Here is a 22353-nt window from a genome sequence, read left to right on the forward strand (position 1 = left end):
CTGGAAAATGTTCCAAATGCTTTTTTACAAAGAGCATCAGTTTCAACAGAAAACCGTGGTTAGAGAAGTAGGGAGGTGATGGCTGAGCAGGAGGAGGTGAATTCCAGACTCTGAGGACCTGGATGAAATTACCATGGTAGCTAAGGGAATTACTATGGTAACTTACAGTGTAGGAATCATCTGAGTTAGCTGTTGATGGAGCTTGGGCCAGAATTAATCATAGATGTATTAATGCTTTGTACCTGTACAGTGCCTTTTTCTCAAAGTTTCTAAAAACTAGCAAAAACTACGAGTTTAACCCCTGTTTACATTCAAGGTAAAACTCCTTAGGACACATTAGTGAGTACACACAGAAGAGTTAAATCTTTTCCAAATGCAGCAAAAACTGCACTCTTTTTCTGAAAATGTCACAAAAAGAAGGCTAAGACTTACTTATCTCATTGATGAGAGAAAAGGTTTCTGGGCCTCAGAATTTACAGCAATCTTAAAGTAGATGTAGAATTCTAAATTAATATTTTCAACCCTCTTTGATAAGACTTGACTGCTTAATGGGCAACGAAAAAGCAGCTCCACTGACCATTCTCACAGTCATCAGCAAAAAGTAAAAGGTCATGTACTGTGTTATGGGTCTGGTTTTCTAAACCAAGGCTGTGATTAGCCTTGCTCTCTTGTCTTTTCAGGAAGAAGAAATATCAATGCTGGGAGAAATAACCCATTTACAAACCATATCAGATGACCTGAAAAGTCTCACCATGGATCCACACAAATTGCCATCTTCAAGTGAACAGGTTAGCTCTTGTTACCTGGAAAACATTTTTATTTGTAGCTTGTACTGGTTTTCATTTTGTGTCATGAGGAATATTGACTACTAGCATTTAGTGGCTTAACATTATGTTTTGTAGATGCTTCACTGCAGCAAGGTAATTTTTAACATAAGCAATTTTTAAAAATTGATTTTGAAGTACCAACTGAGTGCTCCTGAAGCATTTGGTGAGACCAGTGTGACGTGGTAGCAGAAACACTTAGAAGTAAATGAAGATGCTCAGTTTCTGCTGAGAGTACAAAAGGAATGAGTGTCATCTTTTCACCCTACCTTTCAGCATCCCTGTCTTTATGTGGTTGCAAGATTGCTGGGATTAGATAGCTTGATGGAGTCTAACATTTGAGCATTTTTCCGTGCTGTCTTTAAAATGCATAGAAAAATGTGTATCATTAAATGACTCCAAATAGGGTCTTTTTCTACAACTCTGCTGTGTGAACTCAGTTTTCTTGTCATACCTTAATCACCTTATCGTTGACCTAGAAGTGTAAATGAAGGAAGCTTTCCTGTGGTTGAATATTGGATCTTCGATTACTTTTTAAAAATTCAGCAGTTTTTAAACTCAGGCTGTAATAGGGTTTTTTTGAGGAAAAAAACCCCAACACAAAACGTGTTACAGCATGCCTAAAACAAATCTCCAGTTTACTTTTTAAAGATTTTTCCATGCAAATCTGAACTTTCCTTTTGTGATAGTAGCCCTAGTGTTGAAGTATGGTAGCTCCTGGAAAGCCAAGGATGAAGCTGGCTCTCCTGTGTAATATACGCAGTGTAATTCTGGAAGAGAACTGAGACTGTGTCAGTTGGCACTGGAATTTGTAGTGGTGACAGATGTTCTATGACAAGCAGATGCTTTCTGTTAAGAGGAAAACAAAAAATTTCCACGTCCTTGATGCTATTGATTATCTTTCATCAGGTAATTTTAGATTTGAAAGGTTCTGATTACAGCTGGTCTTATCAGACTCCTCCATCCTCTCCCAGTACTACCATGTCCAGAAAATCTAGTGTTTGCAGGTAAGTGGACTGGTAATAATTAATTTTAACCTTTGGGGGCAAAGGGAGGCAAGTTCAGACTGTCGTATGGATTTGTATGCATATTTAAATCTTAAATAACAACTGTTAATGAAATCAATCCCTCATGGTCTTTATCCATTTAAGTGTGTGACTGGGAATATTAAAAAGGATGGGAATGACTGAACAACTTTTGAACTCAAGGCAACTTGAAGATGCTTTTGATTCAGTTCTCTTGAATCCATTTCAGATCAAAGAGCAGACTGTACTGATCTAAGCTCTGAGATTGTTCATTCATAATTTCCTTTTCTGTTTTTCATGTGATGACTTCTTAGATTATTCTAAGTAGCTGTTACTAATCAGTAAGTTAAACTGTTTGAAAAGGAAAAACATCCTTGGCAATTGCCCTATCAGTCTGGTAGATGGAAATGCTTTTTTGATACAAGTTTTTTTGACTGTTTAATGCTGTCTAATGCTGTCCTGACATACGTTGAAACACTGGATTCTGTCTATGCTTTCTCCATAAAAACTGTTTTCTCTCATAAAACAGTTTATTAGCATGTTGCCCCCATACCCTCATGGCTACATTTATTCTTTCTTTTTCTGAAAAGGAAGATACCCTATTGTATATTCTGCTCAACACCTTTCTAGCTGCTCTCGAATGATTACCTTTTAGTTTGCTTTATGAATAATGTACTACAGGTTCCCTGTGTATGAGCAAAGTTACCTATAGCATGTCAGAGCAAGTGAACATGACTTCTTCTATGTACCTACTTGTCTCTGCATGCAGATATATATAAAAAAAACTTCAGTACTTTTATATATATATGTGAAAACATGCATATTTAGAGCAATGAGCATAGGCTTATAGATGCAATATCCTGAAGCTGTAAAAGAAAATGGCAAAATACACCACAGAATCCATCATCTGTTCCTAATCAACTTCATCTTTTTGTGTGGTAAAACCTGTATGGCAACAGACTGTTGTGTATGGGTAAAATAAAGCAGAGCTGCTCTTCCCCTGCTCCAAGCCAAGTTGTACATCTTGTGTGTTACATGGAATTTGTGAGCAGGAAGTGCAGTCCTCAGCCATGTATCCTTTAGAGCCATCCCTTTAGCTAGTTAATGTGCTCCTGCCAGTGGAGGTAAGAAGCTGCCTTCAGATTGATTCATCCTGCTAGTCCTGCTCAGCCACCCCAGCAGGAACCTTTAAAGACGCTGGCATGTCGTTGCTGTCATTCATGGATACTGGAGATCAAAAAACAATCTCTTTGTTTGAAAAATCAGTATTTTTTTTCATGGATATTAATTTGGAATATTTAATTCTCTGTTTGTCTTTTTTACTAACTAAAGTTACATACCCTGAGGCTTGACTTCACTCAATATGCCATCACAGGCTTTTTTTTCTGGTAGAAACCCTTCACCTGTGAGTGAAACTTGTCCCAGATACTCTGAAGCATGGGGTTTTGGTGACGCTTTCCAAAGTCTCGCACATTGGCCTGCTGACTGACTGCAGTGGCATGCATGGAGGCAGACTTCTAGATGAGCTGTGGTGCCTTTGGACCCCATGCTAGAGGTCCCATTGAAAATTTGGCTCATGGTGCAAGAGCAACAAGGTGTAAGTCAGGAATAGGAGAGAGTCATCAGCAGGTGTTTTTTGTGCAAGTGTTGTGCAGGTGTTAGAAAGGGCATGTAGCAATCCCTTCATCCTTCTGAGTGGTTACAGAATTTGATCATTCACGTGAAATTCAAGGTAAAATGCCATTTTCTCTCTGGTTGCAAGGGATACTGCAGCTGCTTACGGTTATTTACTGACATATATGTGCATATACATATATTTAAATTTTATTTGTCAACAGTTTTTCTTTCCTGGTTTATGCTGCCTGTTGCTAGAGACATGTGGAATGTTAATTGTACTGTATATGGGTCTCTCCCCACCCTGCCCTTGTGTCTTTTCCTCTCCCCTTTCCTTTCTTTGTTCCTTTTGTCTCTCACAGCAGTCTGAACAGCGTTAACAGTAGTGATTCCCGGTCCAGTGGCTCGCACTCGCACTCACCTAGTTCACACTATCGCTATCGCAGCTCCAATCTGCCTCAGCAGGCACCCATGAGGCTGTCCAGTGTGTCCTCCCATGATTCTGGATTCATGTCCCAGGATGCTTTCCAGTCCAAATCGCCATCCCCCATGCCACCAGAAGCACCTAACCAGGTATGTGCAAGCATGAGAACAAAAACCTGACTGTGAGCTGGACTCTGTAACTTGGTCCACCTTTCACAAGAAGGATCTGGTGTGGTTTTGGGGTACCTTGGAGTCAGGTTAAACACTGAGGATAAGGTTTGTCTCACTGCACTTCATCCATCTAAAAGTTGGGCCTCTAGATAGAGTGATTTATGGATTTATGCTGCTTTTGCAGTTAGCACTGAAGAAGGGGATGAGTCGCTGTCACGGAATTTGGTTTTCACTCTGGCCCTGGAGGGAGACCTAGATGCCTAACTTTCAGATACATACTGATGAGAAAGAGCAGGAAGTTCCACCTTACAGGAGGGAATAATACTCACTTTACCCACTGAAGTTACCAGTTAATATCCTGCACAGATTGCAAGATGTTAATATCTGATGGCTGTTTGCTGTTTAATGGACAAATATCAGAGCCAGAACAGCCTTCTGACAGCTTTAGTATTGGTACTGGTGCCTTCAGCATCAGAGAGACTACTTTTATTCCTCCCCTACAAAGGGGCTGGAATACTCAAAATGCCATTAGCGGTATCATATTAAATCAGTTTATGACATCCCTTTCTGTGAATAGGCTTGTTCTTTTTGACTCTCGATTGAGCAGCTTGCAGAAATGAAGTTTCTGCATGAAACAAAAGGGTTTTTTAATTCTTTATGGAACTCATAAGAAATGAGTTTATAATCAAAACTTTCCCAGAGCATTTTTTGGTCTGCTGAAGGAAGTTGCTCATCTATTTCTTCATGGCATCATGCCTGTAAAAACTAGCTGGCCACCTGCAGGAAGAGGTTTGCATCCCTCCATGGCAGGTATCTTTCAGCATCTGAATTCTCTTAGCTGTTCTGTGGGTTTTTTATAACAAATCACACAGCAGCTGCAATATTTTTTAAACAAGGCTGAACTGTCATCTCACATTATAAATGCCATCATAAATCTTAGTTACAATCAGAAGTGGACCTAATATCCTGTTGTTGAGTCTCACTTATTTTTAATACACCATGAGGTCACTGGACAAGATTTTCCTTTTGTTTAATAAATGTAGTTGCACTCCTTTTCTTTTGTTGAGGAGTAGATGGTTTTAATCCTCACAGTCAGCAGTCAACAATTTCAGTATTAGCGGTTACGAAGTGTAACTGCACATTTAAGCTACTCTTGGACCACCTTTGACAGTACACAGACCCTTACTTCTTGTAGAACATCCAGTAAGTAGCAACCTTAGTGAAATTTTTAGGGTATCATCCAAAACAACAGTGGTTCATTTAGGCTTGGAACATGTTCTCAAGGGAAGTTCAACTGTTTTTCAATATATTTACCTCTTTCATTTTAATAGAAATCCTTTATTTTCAAATAAATACATCTTCTGCACTGTCCCAGGTCTGGACACATCAGTATTTTATTATAGATGACATTCTGAAAAACTTTATGACACTAATAAAATGAATGTTTTGTTTTGATTGGCTATGGCTAACCTGAGTTATGGCAAAAAAGTAAATGAGCAATAATAAAGTAAACTGGAATAGTAACAAGGTAAGGAAGTTGCTTTTAAGGTTATACATGCTAGCATCATCTTTGGCTTTCATAGTATCTACTGCACCTGCGTAAAAGGGCAGTAATCTATGTGATGATGCTATGTTTGCAGATGATGATGTAACTTCACAATTGCCCTTAGCATGGGAAAACCCCAACACCTCTCTTTGCAAGTTCCCCTGTTAAGCAGGGGAGAGAACTTAGACCGGTATGAGCTGGCAGAACATCCTGAAAGTTGATGGGAGTCATGCTGGTTTACACCAACTAAGTTCATATGCTTTCACGTCATTTTAGAAACTGTCCATAAAGTTGCAAACTGATCCAAGCATCACTTGAGCTATTCATGAGCTGTAGAAGGCTGCAGCAGTGTGTGTTGACTTGGCAAGTGTAGTGTGTTGGCATAACAAATAGGTATGTGCTCTGTATGTCTCTAGTTCTGTATACCTTTAAGCAGAGGAAAAGGTAACAGATCATTGCCTGGCCGCTTCATCTTTGCTTAAGTGTCTTGCTTTGTATGTTCAGCACTAAGTAAATTGTGTGTGTTGTGCTGACGGATAATTGTGATCGTGAGCTTACTGAGAAGCTGTTCAATTTACAGCGTTATTTCATGTTGTGTGTCTCTAACCAACTGACAGATCTTCCTTGTGGTATTGTGCTTTTGAGGCTTGGTGGTGGGTGGGGAGGAGCAGCAATATCTGCTGCTGTTTCTAAAACACTGATGTCATTGTTTCTAGTAGTGATACTGAGAAAGCAGAAAAGCAAGTTCTGGAATCAACAAAGGAAATTAAAAGCTATATATCTTGTGCAGGTGGATATTTTGCTGATGTTTGCTAGCTACATGCTGTAGCATCTGCTGGGGGAACAAAGCCCATTTTCTTTTAATAATGGATTAAAAAAGAAAAGTAGAAGGGGGCTACATAAAATTCCCATATTATGGGAATGAGAATGTATGAGCTATGTGAAGCTTTTATGCTCTCACCTACATTTTATACAAGCAAGTGTCACTGAAAATTAAACTGAATTTATTCCAAATCACAGACGGGGGAGAAAAATGTCTCAAACAAGAAATTAGTAGAGATTTAAACAGGATACAGACTATACCAGAGGAGAGATGACTGGCAAAATGAAGACTGCTTTTCAGCATGTAGTTGCTGAGTAGTAAGTCTTCACAGTTATCACACTCTGCACAGAAAATAGGAAAAAGCAATTATAAAACCAGACTCTGCCCTTACACTGGTTTAGTTGTGATCTCTTTTCTGCAGCATTGCTGTTAACATCACTGGGAGTAAAAGTGTTACTGTAACAGATAGCTGTACATGTGGAAAGGTCACTGTAAAATGCTTTAATCTTAATTAAGCAAGTACATTTGCATATAACTGAAGAGCTGGAAAAGCATCCCAGGTTGCTTTCTGGAGCAGAACAGTTTCTCTAAATGCCAGATTTGCGGGGCGCTGTGTCCAGTGTTGCCCATGGCATGTACTGACACCATGTAAAGCCTTTCTGACAGACCTGGGGAGCACAGAGTAATTTTTGGAATGACAATGAACGTGGCTGGTGCTGCTAAACCCACATGTTGCCCTGTGTAGTATGTCCAGAAGTATCTGTGATGAAGTAATACGGCAGTAGTACAGTTACGTTTGATTTAGGGGGGGGTAATAGTAGAAGTAGCCACTGGACTTGGAGTGAACACGCACAGGGGAAGCAATTATACAGTTGGATTTTAGAGGCTGCTTATGACTTTGTGGGGATGAAAGCAGGGGGAGAGAAAGAAGATGAAGAGAAAAAAACCTGTTGATGTGCTGTCAAGCAGCAGAGGACTAAGTCTTTATTGTTAGAATATTCTGGAAATTGTTTTCCCTGAACAGTGAAGTAGCGGGAAACTGAATGTGAACTTTCTTCTGTGTGTACAGATTAGCAAGGTGGAAAGACTCTGCTTTTGAGGAGACTCCATTGCTTGAAGTTAATATGGGAAATACATTGCTACAACTACTCAGTTTTCCATGTAAATTAAGAAATGCTCCCAGATCAGACCTTAAAAAAAAAAAAAAAAAACAAAAACAAAAACAAAAAAAAACCCAAATAACTGAAATGCATCTGTAATTTATCACCAGGTATTTGTTTATCCTAAACTTAATTTTTAAAGTTAAGTTTCCCAGCAGTTTGTCCCTGACTAGAAAAGAGGGGACAGTAGAGACATGTTCCTGGAAGAGAAACAAATTTAGTTGACCTTGAGTCACTGTCCAAAGGTTTTTGAAAGGCAACTGAGACATCTTCCACTGACTGTAGAGGGAAACCCTTGCCCAGGAAGCTCGGTCTAGTAGTTGAATTAAGGGAAGCGGTTAAGAAAGCAATACTATATTTGAATGGAAAACATAGCAAACAAAGGATGCAAGTAATTCACGATAACTGCAGTCCTTTTATAGGTTAGTAGGACAACAGATGGAAAATACAATTACACAGTCCAATAGCCAAAATTACAGGGTTGTTTTTTTTTTTTTTTTTATATCCTTGCTGGAATTCGTACATACCACACCAAGCAGCAGGACACTATCCAAGAACAAGCCATGGCACAATGTCTGAGAGACCAGATACCAAGCTACGTATGTATAACATACACTTGAGGAACTGGTTGTTACTGTGCAGAACACAGTTTTAGCTTTCTGCTGATGCTGTTAACTTTAAAGTTTTTCTCAGAAGAGATGGTTTGAGAGCAGAGCAGAACCACCATTATCACAGGTGTGGAGAAAAAGAAGAAATCTCCCAGGGTTAAAATCACTAAAATGGAAGAACTCATTTTAAAAATTATTCAATCTAAACAATCATTTTAAAAATTAATCAAATAAAATGAGTTGAGAAAATCTGATAGTCAAATTTCTCACTCCGTGGGATTTGGAGTAGGAATTGCTCTGCCTGGTGTTTGCCCATGCATGTGTTCCCAGGAGTGCATGTGCTGGTAGGTGTACATCTAGAACAAGCACTCAAGAGTTTGGAGACTTTTTGCCCAAGCAGTAACTGTGCAGTTTCTGTTTTCAAACTGTGTATTTTCTTCTAAGAAATGAAGGGTGGTCTGTGCTTCCCACACCTGGGTCCAACCCGGGCATTCAAGACTCTTTCTGTAGCCTTTGACCTACTGCCACTCATGTTTTCTTTACACTTTTCCTTTAGGAGTTCAGTATTCTTCTGCCTCCCTCTCCATCATTTTCTCACTGTTTTAATCCTTTTTTAGCAAGACCAAAGGCTCTCCTACCCTGTGCCACACAAGTTTCTCGAGACAAGGAGACCTTGTTTCCCTACTGCCACCTCTTGCATTTTCTTCAACTACTAAGTGTTTTCCCCATGGCATCTTGGTTCATCTTTTGTGTATCTGCCTGGTGAAAATGCCCACACTGAGTTAGTGGGAGAGTCCTTTCTCTCATCTTTTTTTCACCTTGGAGTCACTTTATTGCAAAAGTAAGTTCACCACTTAGAGTCTTTTTCCCCATATGCCATGTAAATTGGGAAATTTTTTGCATTTTCAGAATCTGCATTTTTGGCCTTTTTGTATCTATTTGCTACATGTAGCTTTGTTGCTAATAAACCTCATTCATGACCCACTTCTACCATTACTTGACATAATCTCATGAAGTTTCTGGTTTGTAAAAAGGAATACTCTATCAGATGTAAACTCCAAATTCTCACTTGTCATCATTGGGCCATCTGCAGAAAACAAGGTGGCATAATACTATATTTCAAACTCAGACCCTTCACTGTCTGTCATGCCATGTGCACAGTATGCAGACCCAGATACTTCTTTCAGGCCATAAATGTGAGGTTTCAGAAAGCATTTTCTGAAATTACATTTTTCTCTCTTTTTTCCTGGCCAAAGTGTAATACTAGAGTGAGTGTTCTCAAGGAGCTTCTCAAACAGTTTCTTTTGCTGAGCTACCTGGGGTTTCAGGCAGAACTGGAGTTTTAGTGTAAAAACTAATTTTCTATAATGTATTTTTAGTGGACTGTAGTTATGTCTGATGGCAGAGTCAGCTACAGCTCATGCTTGTCAGTGTTCTTATTTTGAGAGGTGGTTCTTCTGTAAAAGGAGTTAGATTAAATCAAGAATTTGACAGTTCCACAAAACATCAAACTACTGCATCATCGGGTACCCCACTGCATACTTTGCACTTTTCTCCTTACCAGCTACATGCCATTTGTTGTAGTTTCTTCTGATCTTACATTCACCTCAGCACTTTGAATACCAGCCTTGTTAGCTGAACTTACTTGTACCCTAAACACATTTGACAGGTCACCCCCAGATCTAATGTCACGTCAGCATAAAATGGTATATGTATTATTTCTATTAAGTAATCCACCGCATGACATACTTTTTAAAATTTTTTAACAGCCTTTGCAAAGTTTCACTTAAATAAACAGTTTGCTAGTAAGCTTAAGATGCTGATATTTTACTGGCTTCTCAACAGCCCCAGTAGTCCTCACCAAAATCCTTATGGTGATTCCATCTCAGGAGACCTACATCTCCTTTTACCTAGGCAATTAGCTGTACATTCCTTACATGTAGCTTCTGGTGAGCAGTGAGACAACTTCTGGGTGTTAGCAGTAATGCTCCTTTACAGTGCCTCTTATCCAGCTTGCTTTTTATTGAAAACCCACTCCAAGATCTCATCTAAGGTTAACTGGTGAAGTTTTATTTCAGATGAGATTTCCCTTTCTCTTCAAAATGCCATTCCTTGAAATCTCAGGCTTTGCCACACAGGCTTGATACAAGAACGCGTTCTCTCTGCTGTCATAAAATAAAATGGTGGGGATATCCTTGGATAGACTTGCTTCACAGCTACCAAAGGATGAGTTAGCCTTGCTAGTGTTGAATTTTCTGACAATGACTAGAGCTCAGTACTGCCTTGACAACTTTGCCAGTATTCTTGACCGTTTCCAAGCTCTTGTTTGGACCTGCTTTCAAGGGGGAGGTGCGTAAGAGCGTTGTAGTTGGTAAAATGGTCCATGTGTTTATTCACCTTGGCCTGCTTGTAGGTGAGTTAGATGCTGTTGTAGAGGTTTTACAGCAGCAAATGTACATAAATGTGTGCACTGGAAATTAGAAGAGAAGTTCCTAGCTAGGAGCAAAATGTTTGACGTTTTTGATGAACACTCATATGTCCTGCATTTTACTTCGCTCTCCATCCAAGCTCTTGATATTTTCTCTCTCTGCTCTTAAGAGAAAGCTGGTGGCAAGCACATGCCACCACTTGTGCACTCAGCAGAGTACATGTACCTTCATATTGGCTGCTGGGCAGAAAAGTTTGAGTCAGAGTGCTTTTGGTGTATGCATACTACCCACAGAGGCACATGCATACAGATAATGCACTTTGGAAGCATCCAGTTCTGGTAAGTATCACTTCTTTCTCTGTTCCATAATATTTGAACTTAGATGAGCTTTTCACAAGCACTTTTGCAGATCAGAATATCCGAGAACTTGTGAATGTAAGTGACGTTTGCTGCTCCATGTTTTAAATCTAAACTTTGTCTCTTTGAATTAGTGATGATCTGCTTTTCTGTATAAATCAGTTGTCTCAGTATGTTGCATGTTTGGACCGTAGGTGCCCTCAGCTTCCTCAGCTTCTTGCTCTGAGACAGCTAACAGAATTGAGACGCTGAAATTGCAATGAGGAGTTGAGATCATTGCCTCGATTCCCTCATTCTCAAGCAGCGTGGCAAGTTCTCACATTAAGCAAATGGCTTGTTTGGTTTCTCATAGATTCCTAAACATTAGCAATGGTTTTGAGCAGTTTCTAATTGATTTTTAAAACCCTAACCCTTTGCTTCTCTCATCCTTCCCTCTCTCCTGTGTGTGTCTCTGTGTATGTGCTTTTTGTCTTTTTTTTTTCGGTTTGTGTTTTTTTTTTCTTTTTTGATGGCTTGTGTATCCTTTCCCTGCGTTGCGGTGCTGTTTTATGCTGCAGAATTCGTCCAGCTCTGCCTCTTCAGAAGCCTCTGAAACCTGCCAGTCAGTGAGCGAGTGCAGTTCCCCCACCTCAGTCAGCTCAGGCTCCACCATGGGGGCTTGGGCCTCCACAGATAAGGTGAAAAACTTAAAGACATACAAACCTAATAGCTTGTTATCCAAACCCAGCAACATTTGGGCAAAAAATTCCCCATGCATGTGACGCAGCTAGGATTCCTCTCTGTGAAGATGAGAATAGGAACTGTTGCATGCTCCCTTAGAAATTAATCCGTTTGAATAAACCACAGTGATGACGTTTGCCTTTAAACTAGCTGCTAAAGGGAAGCTACAAATTGGGCATTTTACAGAGGTGCTTTTCTAAGAAAAGCTCATTGTGTACCTTTCTACTCAAAGAGATTGTGGAACTGCGCCCAAACCCAGCTGGTTGCCTAACAAAGAGCATCTTGCCCAGATTGTACTGTTTGTGGCTTCTTCCCTCTCTCCCATTAGGTAGCACACATTACACTGAGCAATTGGGGTTTGTTTTTGACCAAAACAAAAAAGAAAACAAAGCACACATAGTTGGAATAAATTACGGGGAATACAGTCTGAATCAGGGGAGGAAGTGATAGCAGTCTCCATTCTCATCTGGTAAATCCTTGCTGTTGATTTTTTTCTTTTTTTTTTCTTCCATATCATCACACAGCCAGACCATGTCATGTTTGAAGGCTGTATGCTTTTCCCCTCTGTCCAGCTACACAGAATAAACGCCACCAATGCAAACGCCTCCAGTATTGGAAATGTTTTGTTTCTATGTCCGCAGTCCACAGGGTACCTAAATTGCAAAGTCTTTTTCACAGTGTGCTGCTTTCGTGGACAGAAGGCAAAGCTGCTCAGCCTGGAGACAATGACTGCAAGACTGATGTCTGAAATTTGTTATACCAAATAACAACTTTCAGGCAATTTCACTTCTGAACCAAGCGTTGTATCAATTTTCTGTTGTTTGTTTGCAGCAAAGCTAAGATTTTTCTTTCTTTTGTGTTAAGATACAGAAGTTTTCTCCCTAGAACATCAGAGTCACAGTATATTTTCATATTCATTCTGTTTATATTAATTTCTCTGTTTTTGTTTGTTTATTTGTTTCATTTCCAGTTGTCTAATGGGTTTTATCACTGTAGTTTATCAAGTGACCCATCCGTAGCTTCAGTTGGTGCAGGTCCTTTCCCTCATTTCCCGCCTGTCTCCCGCGCGTGGACTCGGGCTCCCTCAGCCCTCCTTCCAGACTACGTTCATTATTACACCATTGGGCCAGGCATGTTACCATCATCTAAGATCCCTAGCTGGAAGGTTTGTGTTCCTTTTGTTGTGGCAGTCCTCACCTCCTCATACCAACAGTGTACACACGGCGGTTGTTGCTACCTTTCGATCCAAATAATTACTCGTTGTTTTGCTCTGTTTAATATCACTCTGAACAGGCACTGCATGGTGATAATCAGAGAGCTAAAATCCGGTAGTGGATATTTCTGAATGACCTTGTCTATTCTGGCATTGCCTAAAACATATTAAAGCTGTCAACACATAGGTAGGAAGGAATAGTTTAACTCTGGAACATTGGTGAAAGCACTCCGGGCTCTATTCAGCGAGAAAAGAGCTTGTTTTGCACCGTCAGAATGCTCACTTGAGCAGGGAAATGCAGGCTTGGCATCCCGTTGGCTAGTGAAAGCATACACTGAACAACATGATGTTCTCACTGTGGTGGCTGTGCTTGGCCTCCACCTTGGCCATAGGCAGGTGGGCTCTTGTAGATCTAGCTGGAGTGGTTTAAGAATGTGCGTGTCACCAGGTGAACCCAAGTGATGACTGGAGCTGTGCTAGCTTTACTGCCACAGACTGGAAGTGCTCACCCAGCTTGTTTTGATCTCTTGGGTGAGACCACCGAAAAAGTTAGAGTGCAGTAACTTCTTTCAGTTGCTCCAGCTGGATCTGCAGGGATCTTACTTGACATCAAAGCATCTCTGCTCTGCCAGAGCCTTGACTTGTCCCTGCCAGGCAATTCCCCTGGGAGACTGCCCCAGAGCAAGGGGAGAAGATCACTTTTCTCTTGCCCTGAATCTTCACAAGGCTGATATGCAGTTGATAGTAGTTGCACAGGTCTTAGATGCCTGTGGATGGTTATATGATACTGCATATGCACCATGGGACCTTCTTAGGCATGTAAATTGAGATACTTGTTCTGGATCCCCCTAATCTCTCTCTCCAGCAGCTGGAGACTGTTGAGACATACACACAGGGTGGCCACAGTTGGTGCTAGGGCTTCAGGGTCATTAGTTGTGTCTATGCTAGAAGCACTTTGCCAGCATAATTCACAGCAAAACACTTAGAGCAAAGACACAGCTGCTAAGGCAAAGCAGAGTTTCATATGTGTTAATAAAACCAAAACACTTGTCTGCACAAGAGGCTTCTGTCAGTACAACTGCCTCGCACTTCTCTTACCTCGGACTGAGACATGTCAGTAAAAATCTACAGTGTGGTCTTAGCCCGTCATTAAGTTTTTATCAGAAGGCTGTGCAGAGGCTGCCCAGCAGCCAGCTGCTGCCAGCGGTGGGGGATATGTGACCTGTTTTCACGCACAAGTTGTTTCTTCTATTTTTGTTTTTAAAGAACCTGTTGTCTTGGTGAGGGAAAACTCTCTTAGGATTGGGCTTGCCCCTGCAGCAGCTCACATTTGGGCAGCTGCTGCTTAGCAGTGGTTCTGTGCCCCAGCACAGGTCACTGATCAATCCTGCTCTTTGTGTGCAACGTGTGGTTTCTGGATACCCTCAGGACTTTGCTTAATAGAGCCCTGAGTGAATATAGCCCTCGTGGCCTGAGGAATTTGTTTCAAATTTGACACCAGTAATTCAGAGTGAAGTTAGTCTTTCTTCAGTACAGATCATTATTACAAACTAGGTTTCAGTTAGTAAGTAAACAAAGAGGTTACTCAGAGTAACTTGCTCCTCTAATGCATATCAAAAATCTGTTCAAGCCTAATTTTTCAGAATTGAAGACGTGCATAACAGCATGTAATACTAGAACTTGTGTACATCTAGAACAGCTGCATTGCTGATTGGACATTTATGTGTATTTTCTACTGTGTGCCAGTGATTTTGCATTTGAATTTCTGAAAATACAGGCTTTAACACAACGGAATTTCATTTAGCGAAAACTGTAGTATGAAAATGTTAAGTATCTTCATATAAGAACACTTAAGTAGAATAGAAAATTTAGATTCCCTTTAGTAAAGGAGATAGCTTTTATAAGTGAAGATTTTTAATATCCTCAAAATTAATTTATTTCTGGCCTTATTGAGAAAGGCATATCTAGTTTGATACATAATCTGTTGCATTAAAACTGCCTTTTTTCATAGTTTTACATGTAATTAAAGCACAGTTACTGATGCAAGCTATCACTAACAAGCACATTTCCTTAGGACTGGGCCAAACCAGGCCCATACGATCAACCCATGGTGAACACATTGCAACGTCGCAAAGAAAAGCGCGAACCAGAACTCAATGGAGGAGCTCAGAGCGGGCCACCTGCGCCCCCTGAAGATGCCCAGAGACCTCGGAGCATGACGGTGTCAGCTGCCACAAGGGTGAAGCTCTAATTTCAAATACGCTACTTGGTGCAAAGGAAATGGATGTGCTAGCTCCTGCCAATACTTTTTGATGTGATGTGCTTTATGCTGGCACGTTTATCTCACAAGCGGTACTGGTGTGGTGTTGGTGTGGTCAGTGGAAATCGCGTGGGCATGAGAGAATGTGCCACTGGGTATTGGCATTTGTAGAGCAACAGCATCCAAAGCGTCAGCTTCTAAGCCCTAGTAAATGGTTGGACACAGTCCTGTTGGGTAGTGGTGGTGACAAGCTCTGCTTGGGAGGAGCGACAGCTAGAAGTCGGTGAAGATTGATGTAACTCTTCTAGATGTGGTGACTCTGTTTCCTGTGTGTAACCAGCAGGGTGAGGAGATGGAGGCCTGCGAGGAGCTGGCGCTCGCTCTGACAAGAGGGCTGCAGCTGGACACCCAGAGGAGCAGTCGGGATTCCTTGCAGTGCTCCAGTGGCTACAGCACCCAGACAACAACTCCGTGCTGTTCAGAGGACACTATCCCATCTCAAGGTACCCATCCAAAAGATGTTCTTTTTCAGACCATTCACAGCCTGTCCAACATACCCTCGCCCCGTGGTGCCAAGGAGCTGTATTCTAGCACCTATCACTCACTGGCTTTGTAGTCACCTATGGAGAAAGGGGTAAACGTTGCTGTTGTGCACTTTTTTCCAGTTTGGAATGTAGTCTGGATTAACTGAATAGAAACCAGGATTGGTACACAGTGTACTGGATGATCATGTTTTCTTGTGTATTACTAGAATGAGTTTTAGCTTAAGGATGTTACTATTTTAAAGAAGGTGATGGAATTATATTTCATGGGTTCATAGAATCATGAATGGTTTGGGTTGGAAGGGGCATTAAAGATCATCTCGTTCCAACCCCACTGCCATGGGCAGGGACACCTTCCACTAGACCAGGTTGCTCAAAGCCCCGTTGTTGCAGAAACTCCCTAACCAATTAATAAAAAAAAAAACAAAACACATATTTATTTTTATACACAATTAATCAACATTCCGCAAACATACAAACAACAGGTTCAAATGTCCATAAGAGGAGAACAAACTATCACCACACAAACTTCTGAGGTTTAACAACAACCCAAAACACCAACCAGGGGTTTAACAACAACCCAAAATGCTCAGTCACCCACCTAATAAAAGGTGAGGACTCTCAACCTCAAGGGACATCTCAGGGCAGCATCCCAACCAGTAGGAGCCCTGAGGAGTTTCCTTGGGCAGCGTCCCAGCCCAAGGGGAGAGCCCTTACCTGCAGCACATTGCTCTGGGCCGGACGAGCTCAAAATGGCTCCCCCAGGGCCTCCATTTATACCTGAGCTGAATCTGACCTGTGGTCAATACCAGCCACTGTTGGCCGAGGACCCCAACTGCTGTAAAGCCCTGAGAACAAGGGCACAGGGAAGGTTCAACAGCCAGGGAGCCACAATATCATTAGGCGGGTGCACCTGCCACACCTGTCCAACCTGGCCTTGAACCCTTCCAGGGAGGGGGCAGCCACAGCTTCTCTGGGCACCCTGTGCCAGTGTCCCACCACCCTCACAGTGAAGAAGTTCCTTGCATCTAATCTAAATCTGCCCTCTTTCAGTTTAAAGCCATTACCCCTTGTCCTACCAATACACACCCTTGTAAAGAGTCCTTCCCCATCTTTCCTGTTGCCCCCTTTAAGCACTAAAATGCCACTATAAGGTCTCCCTGGAGCCTTCTCTTCTCCAGGCTGAACAACTCCAAATCTCTCAGCCTTTCTTCATCAGGGAGGTGCTCCAGCCCCCGATCATCTTCGTGGCCTCCTCTGGACTCATTCCAACAGGTCCATGTCCTTCTGATTTTGGGGGCCCCAGAGCTGGACCCAGCACTGCGGGTGGGGTCTCCTGAGAGCGGATTAGAGGGGGAGAATCCCCTCCCTGGACCTGCTGGCCACACTTCTCTTGATGCAGCCCAGGACACGGTTGGATTTCTGGGCTGCAAGTGCACATTGCCACATCATGTTGAGCTTTTCATCAACCCACACTCCCAAGTCCTCCTCAGGACTGCTCCCAATTCGTTCTCCACTCAGCCCGTACTTGTGCTTGGGATTGCCCCGACCCATGTGCAGGATTTTACATTTGGCCTTGTTGAGCTTCATGGGGTTTGCATGTGTCCACCTCTCCAGCCTGTCCAGGTCCCTCTGGATGCCATCCCTTCCCTCCAGTGTGTCACCGCTCCACGCAGCTTGGTGGTGTCAGCAAACTTGCTGAGGGTGCACTCAGTTCCACTGTCCATGTTGCCCACAAAGATGTTAAACGGCGCCGGTCCCAACACCAACCCCTGAGGAACACCCCTCGTCACTGCTCTCCACTTGGACATTGAGCAGTCGACCGCGACTCTCTGAGTGCGACCATCCAGCCAGTTCCTTATCCACCGGGTGGTCCACTGGTCAAATCCATGTCTCTTCAATTTAGAGACAAGGATGTCGTGTGGGACAGTGTCAGTAGCTTTGCACCGGCCCAGGCAGATGGCATCAGTTGCTCTTCCCCTCTCCATCAGTGCTGTAGCCCTGGCATAGAAGGCCACTTGATTTGTCAGGCAGGATTTGCCCTTGGTGAAGCCCTATTGGCTGCCACCAGTCACCTCCTTGTTTTCCATTTGCCCTGGCACAGTTTCCAGGAGGATCCATTCCATGATCTTGCTGGGTACAGAGGTGAGACTGACTGGACTGTAGTTCCCCAGGTCTTCCTTTTTTCCCTTTTAAAAAAGAAGGGGTTCTATTTCTCCTTTTCCAGTCAGCAGGAGCTTTACTGGAACTGCCATGACTTCTCGGATGTGGTGAATAGTGGCTTGGCCACTTCATCCACCATTTCCCTCAGGACCCGCAGATGCATCTCATGAGGTCCCATGGACTTGTGCACCTTCAGGTTCCTTAGATGGTCTTCTGTAGTGGGCAGATTAGGTGGGATGATGCTAGTATTGCATCATACTCTTCTTGTGGCAGTTGTGTCTTTTCTGAGCTCGTCTCAGCAAATGGGCACTCATGAGCTTCACTTTCTTGTTCCTTGTTTCTGAATCTGCTCTTGGTTTCCCTTGTGACCTTTTATTTCCTACCTAAGCAGAAATTTTGTAGTTGGAAAAAGAACCCATTGGAGACCTTCACTTTGGCATACCTGGGAAGCTGCAAGAAGGTGTTGGGGTTTGTACCCTGTTTCAGAACCGGCAGCAATTTGAGAGGGATTGAGTTTGGTGTTTTCAGTTCAGCTGCAAACAACTGCCTTGTTTGCTCAGCTGAGGTCAGTTGTGCTGTGCAATCCCAGGCAGCAGTAGGGTTTGTGGAGGGCCTAGCTTGGCTCAGCAGTTATCTGGAAAGGAAGGAACCTGATGCAGTTATTAAAGCTGAGGCTGAGATTTCAGAGCCGACAGCTGGGATTTACTTTGTTTGCAAAATAAGCCAATTTGCTGCTGAAATCACTAGTACACAGTCCCCTGAGCCCCACATTGCCTAGTCTGAAGTACAGGTTTTAGTCACGGACTGTTTTAAGTATTTGTATCCACAAGTGGTAACATATGGCTTGTAGGATGCTGGTTTTGGTTTCTTAATGTTGGCAACAGACATTGCGCCTTTGTTACTTAATTAGTTCTTTTCAGAGAAGGTACTGAGTGTGCACAGTTCTCGTTCTCTCTCACGATAGACGTGGGCACCCTGCAGCGGCTTCAGGGTCGGCGTGCCGTAGTGCCTGCCTTCAGTCACGCAGTCTGAGCGTCTTGGTCACAACATCTCGGGCTTCCTTCCTCCTAAACGTGAAACCTTTCTTAATTGCTGTTGACCTCCTGCCTTTTTTGGTTATGTATACTTTTTTGGTTACACATACTTTAGACTTACTGATGGGACTCAGCTCTCTTCTCCGGCTTGTTCCTGACTCTGTCGTTTGGCATCAGTTTCAGATTACGATTATTTCTCTGTGAGTGGTGACCAGGAGGCAGAACAACAGGAGTTTGACAAATCTTCCACCATCCCAAGAAACAGCGACATTACCCAGTCCTATCGCAGAATGTTTCAAACCAAGCGTCCTGCTTCCACTGCAGGTCTGCCAACCACGCTCGGACCCGTCATAGTCACCCCCGGCGTCGCCACCATCAGACGGACCCCTTCCACCAAGCCCTCAGTCAGACGCGGCACCATAGGGGGAGGTCCGATCCCCATCAAGACACCGGTGATTCCTGTCAAAACACCAACTGTCCCCGACGTCCCAGGGGGGCTGCCCGGCGCCCTTGCTGGGACAGAAGAAGGTCCTGAGCAAAGTCCTGAGTCTCCCGCAGCAGCAGATGGTGGGCAAGGCGTCACCAGCATGCCCTCGTCCTCCTGGAGCGGACAAGCATCTGTCAACCCTCCGCCGCCAAGCCAGAAACTGAGTGCTGCCGACGAGCAGAGGCAAGGGGTCCCTGAGAGCGAGGGGGAGGAAAGCGACCGGGATGGTGGCAGCACCGCGGCGCCCGCGGGCCAGCCGGAGCTGGATCCCGGCGAGCTGAGCCCCGGGGATGGCCCGCAGGGTGAAGACATGCTGAACGCCATCCGGCGGGGTGTCAAACTGAAGAAGACGACCACGAATGACCGCTCAGCGCCTCGTATTTCCTAGGAGTGGAGCAGCCGCCAGAGTACTAGCCGCCGAGAAGGAACTGTGAGGAAACTAATCTGTCTCTATCCATTCCAATCTGTAATCAATGAATTTTTTTAAGATACTCGGTAACAGACAGTCTGAAAGTACTCTAAAAGAGAAAACAAGGTGAAAGAGCGTAGTAAGGCATAATCTTCACTGGTGTTTTAATTTGTAAATATCAAAGATTTTGTTTCTGCATTTTTTTGATCTAAGTTACACTTTTAATTTTTTCTGAAGGTGCCAAATCCCATTTACCTTTTTTATAACTCTCTTTGTAAAGTTTTAAATCATAGGAGAAAAAAAAATGTCAAGTAGTTAACTTCAGCAAAAGGATTTAATGAAAATCTGGCTTTTTTGCAAGCTTTTGTAGAGCGCCTTGTAATAGTGAGGTTAAAAAAACAAAACAAAACAATGGGACTTATTTTAAGGTTTAAGTCAAGCTGTAAGGAACAGATCCTCGTTTAAGTATTTAAAAAAAGTTTGAAAAGCAGGAATGAAAATTGACAATAAAAGCAATATATAATGCAAGGAAGAAACCTGAAGTTGGTAGAGTATTCGGGGGGTAGTGGGGGGGGGGCGGGGAGGGAGATGCCATCAAAATAGCAGATGCTGTTGCACAAAAGTAGCCTAGTAGGGTTAATTACTAGTAGCTTCATGGTAAATGCATCAGAATAAGCCATATTGGATTGCAGTGTTTTGTTTCTGTAGGGTGTTTTAAAGACTGGGGTTTTTCCACATTTCTTTTTTTGACTGCACAGCAGCAACTCTCAGTCACATGCATGCAGCCTTAACTGTGTAGGCTTGGTTCTTCCACCTTCGCTTTTTGTTCCACTCATCCTTTCACTGAATACAAACAAGGACAACAGGCTTAAGGCAGTTACAAATGTGAAAACATTTTTAAAATGCAAGCAGGGAGTTCTTAGATACTATCAAAATGCCTTTTTCTGACTGTGCCCAGCAGGCTGGGCACCTTGGAAAGCCCAAATATTTTGAGAAAACACTTAACAATTTGACAGGTGTAACCAGCTTGTGATCTAATAAACTGCGAATGTTTCTTTCCAATACAGGGGCTTGTTTTTCTTAACTTCTTTTAAATGGCAGTTGATTGGCTTTTCTTAAATACCGAAAAGAAAGGGGTGAAGGGTGGGGGGGTGGGGAGAGATACTGGTTTTTTTGATAATACTGGGAGTCTGACCACTATATTCTCTTTTTTCGTACTTTAAGTCATGTTTTTTGGAACGCTATCGATAGAATTATTAAGAGTTGGATTTTTTCCGTAAAGTAAAAAGTAAGTTATTGCTGCAGTACCCGTCTCCTAAAGCTCATAGAAATATGCAGACCCCAGAGCACGACACATGCTCCATCAGACAGTCCAGAAGGATGCCATCTGCCCACCCACAGCAGAGCCACACGTGGGTGGGCACCAGACTTGCGCCTCCAGGATTGTCCAAAAATGCACCAAATAATACATCGAAGGGGCTGGTTTCCACCACACACTCTGCAGATTTCTGTTGGCTCTAGACTTGCCTACACAACCTTTTATGCTTTAATACATAACTGCATTGGATGTGAAACTTCTAGTAACTGTGTAGTCACTGTGTTCTATATAACATTTTACACTGCTGTGGTTGCTAACCTTTTTTTTTTTTTTGTTATGGCTTGAAAGCAAAAAACAAAAAGGCATGATTCTTAGAAAATATTAAACCTTCCTTTCTTTGAAAAACAAGCTCCTTATTACAGAATATAATAAACAGTAGTGCCTGTGGTGTAGCCCACCAATCTTGATACAGTAGCTGATGCATTGTGCAAATGAGGCTTTGAGATGGTTTTTGCATAAACAAAAACTTCTAGGAGATAATCTCAATAGTTAAAAGTGTTATTTAAACCTTTGAAATAAATGGATGTAACTGTACCCGAGTACAGCTTTTCACTTGTTTAGTTCTTAAACGTTAGTATAATCAGTAAAATTTAATATAAAATGTTGCCAAATTCAATGTAGAAAGAATGTGACAAAACACTTTGGATAGTTCTATTGTTTGTGTTTTTGCATATTGTAAAAGCAGTGTCACAGCTAAAAAATAAAATGTTTCTAATGGTAAATTATTGTGGTTTAGTTGCTAGTTTGTACTGAGAGTTGACCTCTCCCTGTGCAGTTTTTTGTTCTAAACTGGTATAAATAATTGCTGTAAGTGTGTCTCCCTTCTACATTGTAATGATTGCTTAAGCCTACATGATAAATAAAGAACTGCTGGAAAACTTCTGTATTTCAGTTCTTAAAGACTTTCTGCTTCCAGAGCTTTGGATATCAATGGTGTTCTTCATCAGACTTCTGAAGATCACGCAGGTTCCATCTGCGTGTAGCAAGAGCAAGAGAGAATTGAAAAATAAGTAAATAAAAACACATCTAGCTATGTTTTGCTGATGTGCACTGGAAGGGTAGTAGCAGAACAAAGGTGTGGTGCTAATGATGGAAATTCCCATTAAATAATAACTGATGACATTTCCCTGTCCCTCACTGTTATCTGGCCAGGAAGTGCAGCCAACTC

The 22353-nt window shown here is 42.4% G+C and overlaps 1 protein-coding gene across 14 annotated transcripts in view; it reads left to right on the plus strand.

The window, feature by feature from the left end:
• MTSS1 (MTSS I-BAR domain containing 1) overlaps positions 1-22063 on the plus strand; it is a 129695-nt gene extending 107632 nt beyond the window's left edge. For 2 of the 14 annotated variants that reach the window (XM_033005739.2, XM_033005741.2), the window contains 8 exons: positions 681-788; positions 1734-1831; positions 3826-4036; positions 11537-11656; positions 12670-12864; positions 14987-15151; positions 15513-15675; positions 19089-22063. In XM_033005739.2, coding sequence (XP_032861630.1) covers positions 681-788; positions 1734-1831; positions 3826-4036; positions 11537-11656; positions 12670-12864; positions 14987-15151; positions 15513-15675; positions 19089-19786 — 1758 coding nt within the window. In that variant the 3' untranslated portion in view covers positions 19787-22063. Of the gene's footprint in view, positions 1-680; positions 789-1733; positions 1832-3825; positions 4037-8125; positions 8186-11536; positions 11657-12669; positions 12865-14986; positions 15152-15512; positions 15676-19088 lie in introns of all 14 variants that reach the window. The other 12 variants (XM_033005744.2, XM_033005746.2, XM_033005747.2 and 9 more) reach the window with 8 other exon arrangements.
• The last annotated feature ends 290 nt before the right edge of the window (positions 22064-22353 follow it).

The sequence above is a fragment of the Tyto alba genome, unplaced genomic scaffold (genome assembly GCF_018691265.1).
Source record: "Tyto alba isolate M040663 unplaced genomic scaffold, T.alba_DEE_v4.0 Super-Scaffold_9, whole genome shotgun sequence".
Lineage (NCBI taxonomy): Eukaryota > Metazoa > Chordata > Aves > Strigiformes > Tytonidae > Tyto > Tyto alba.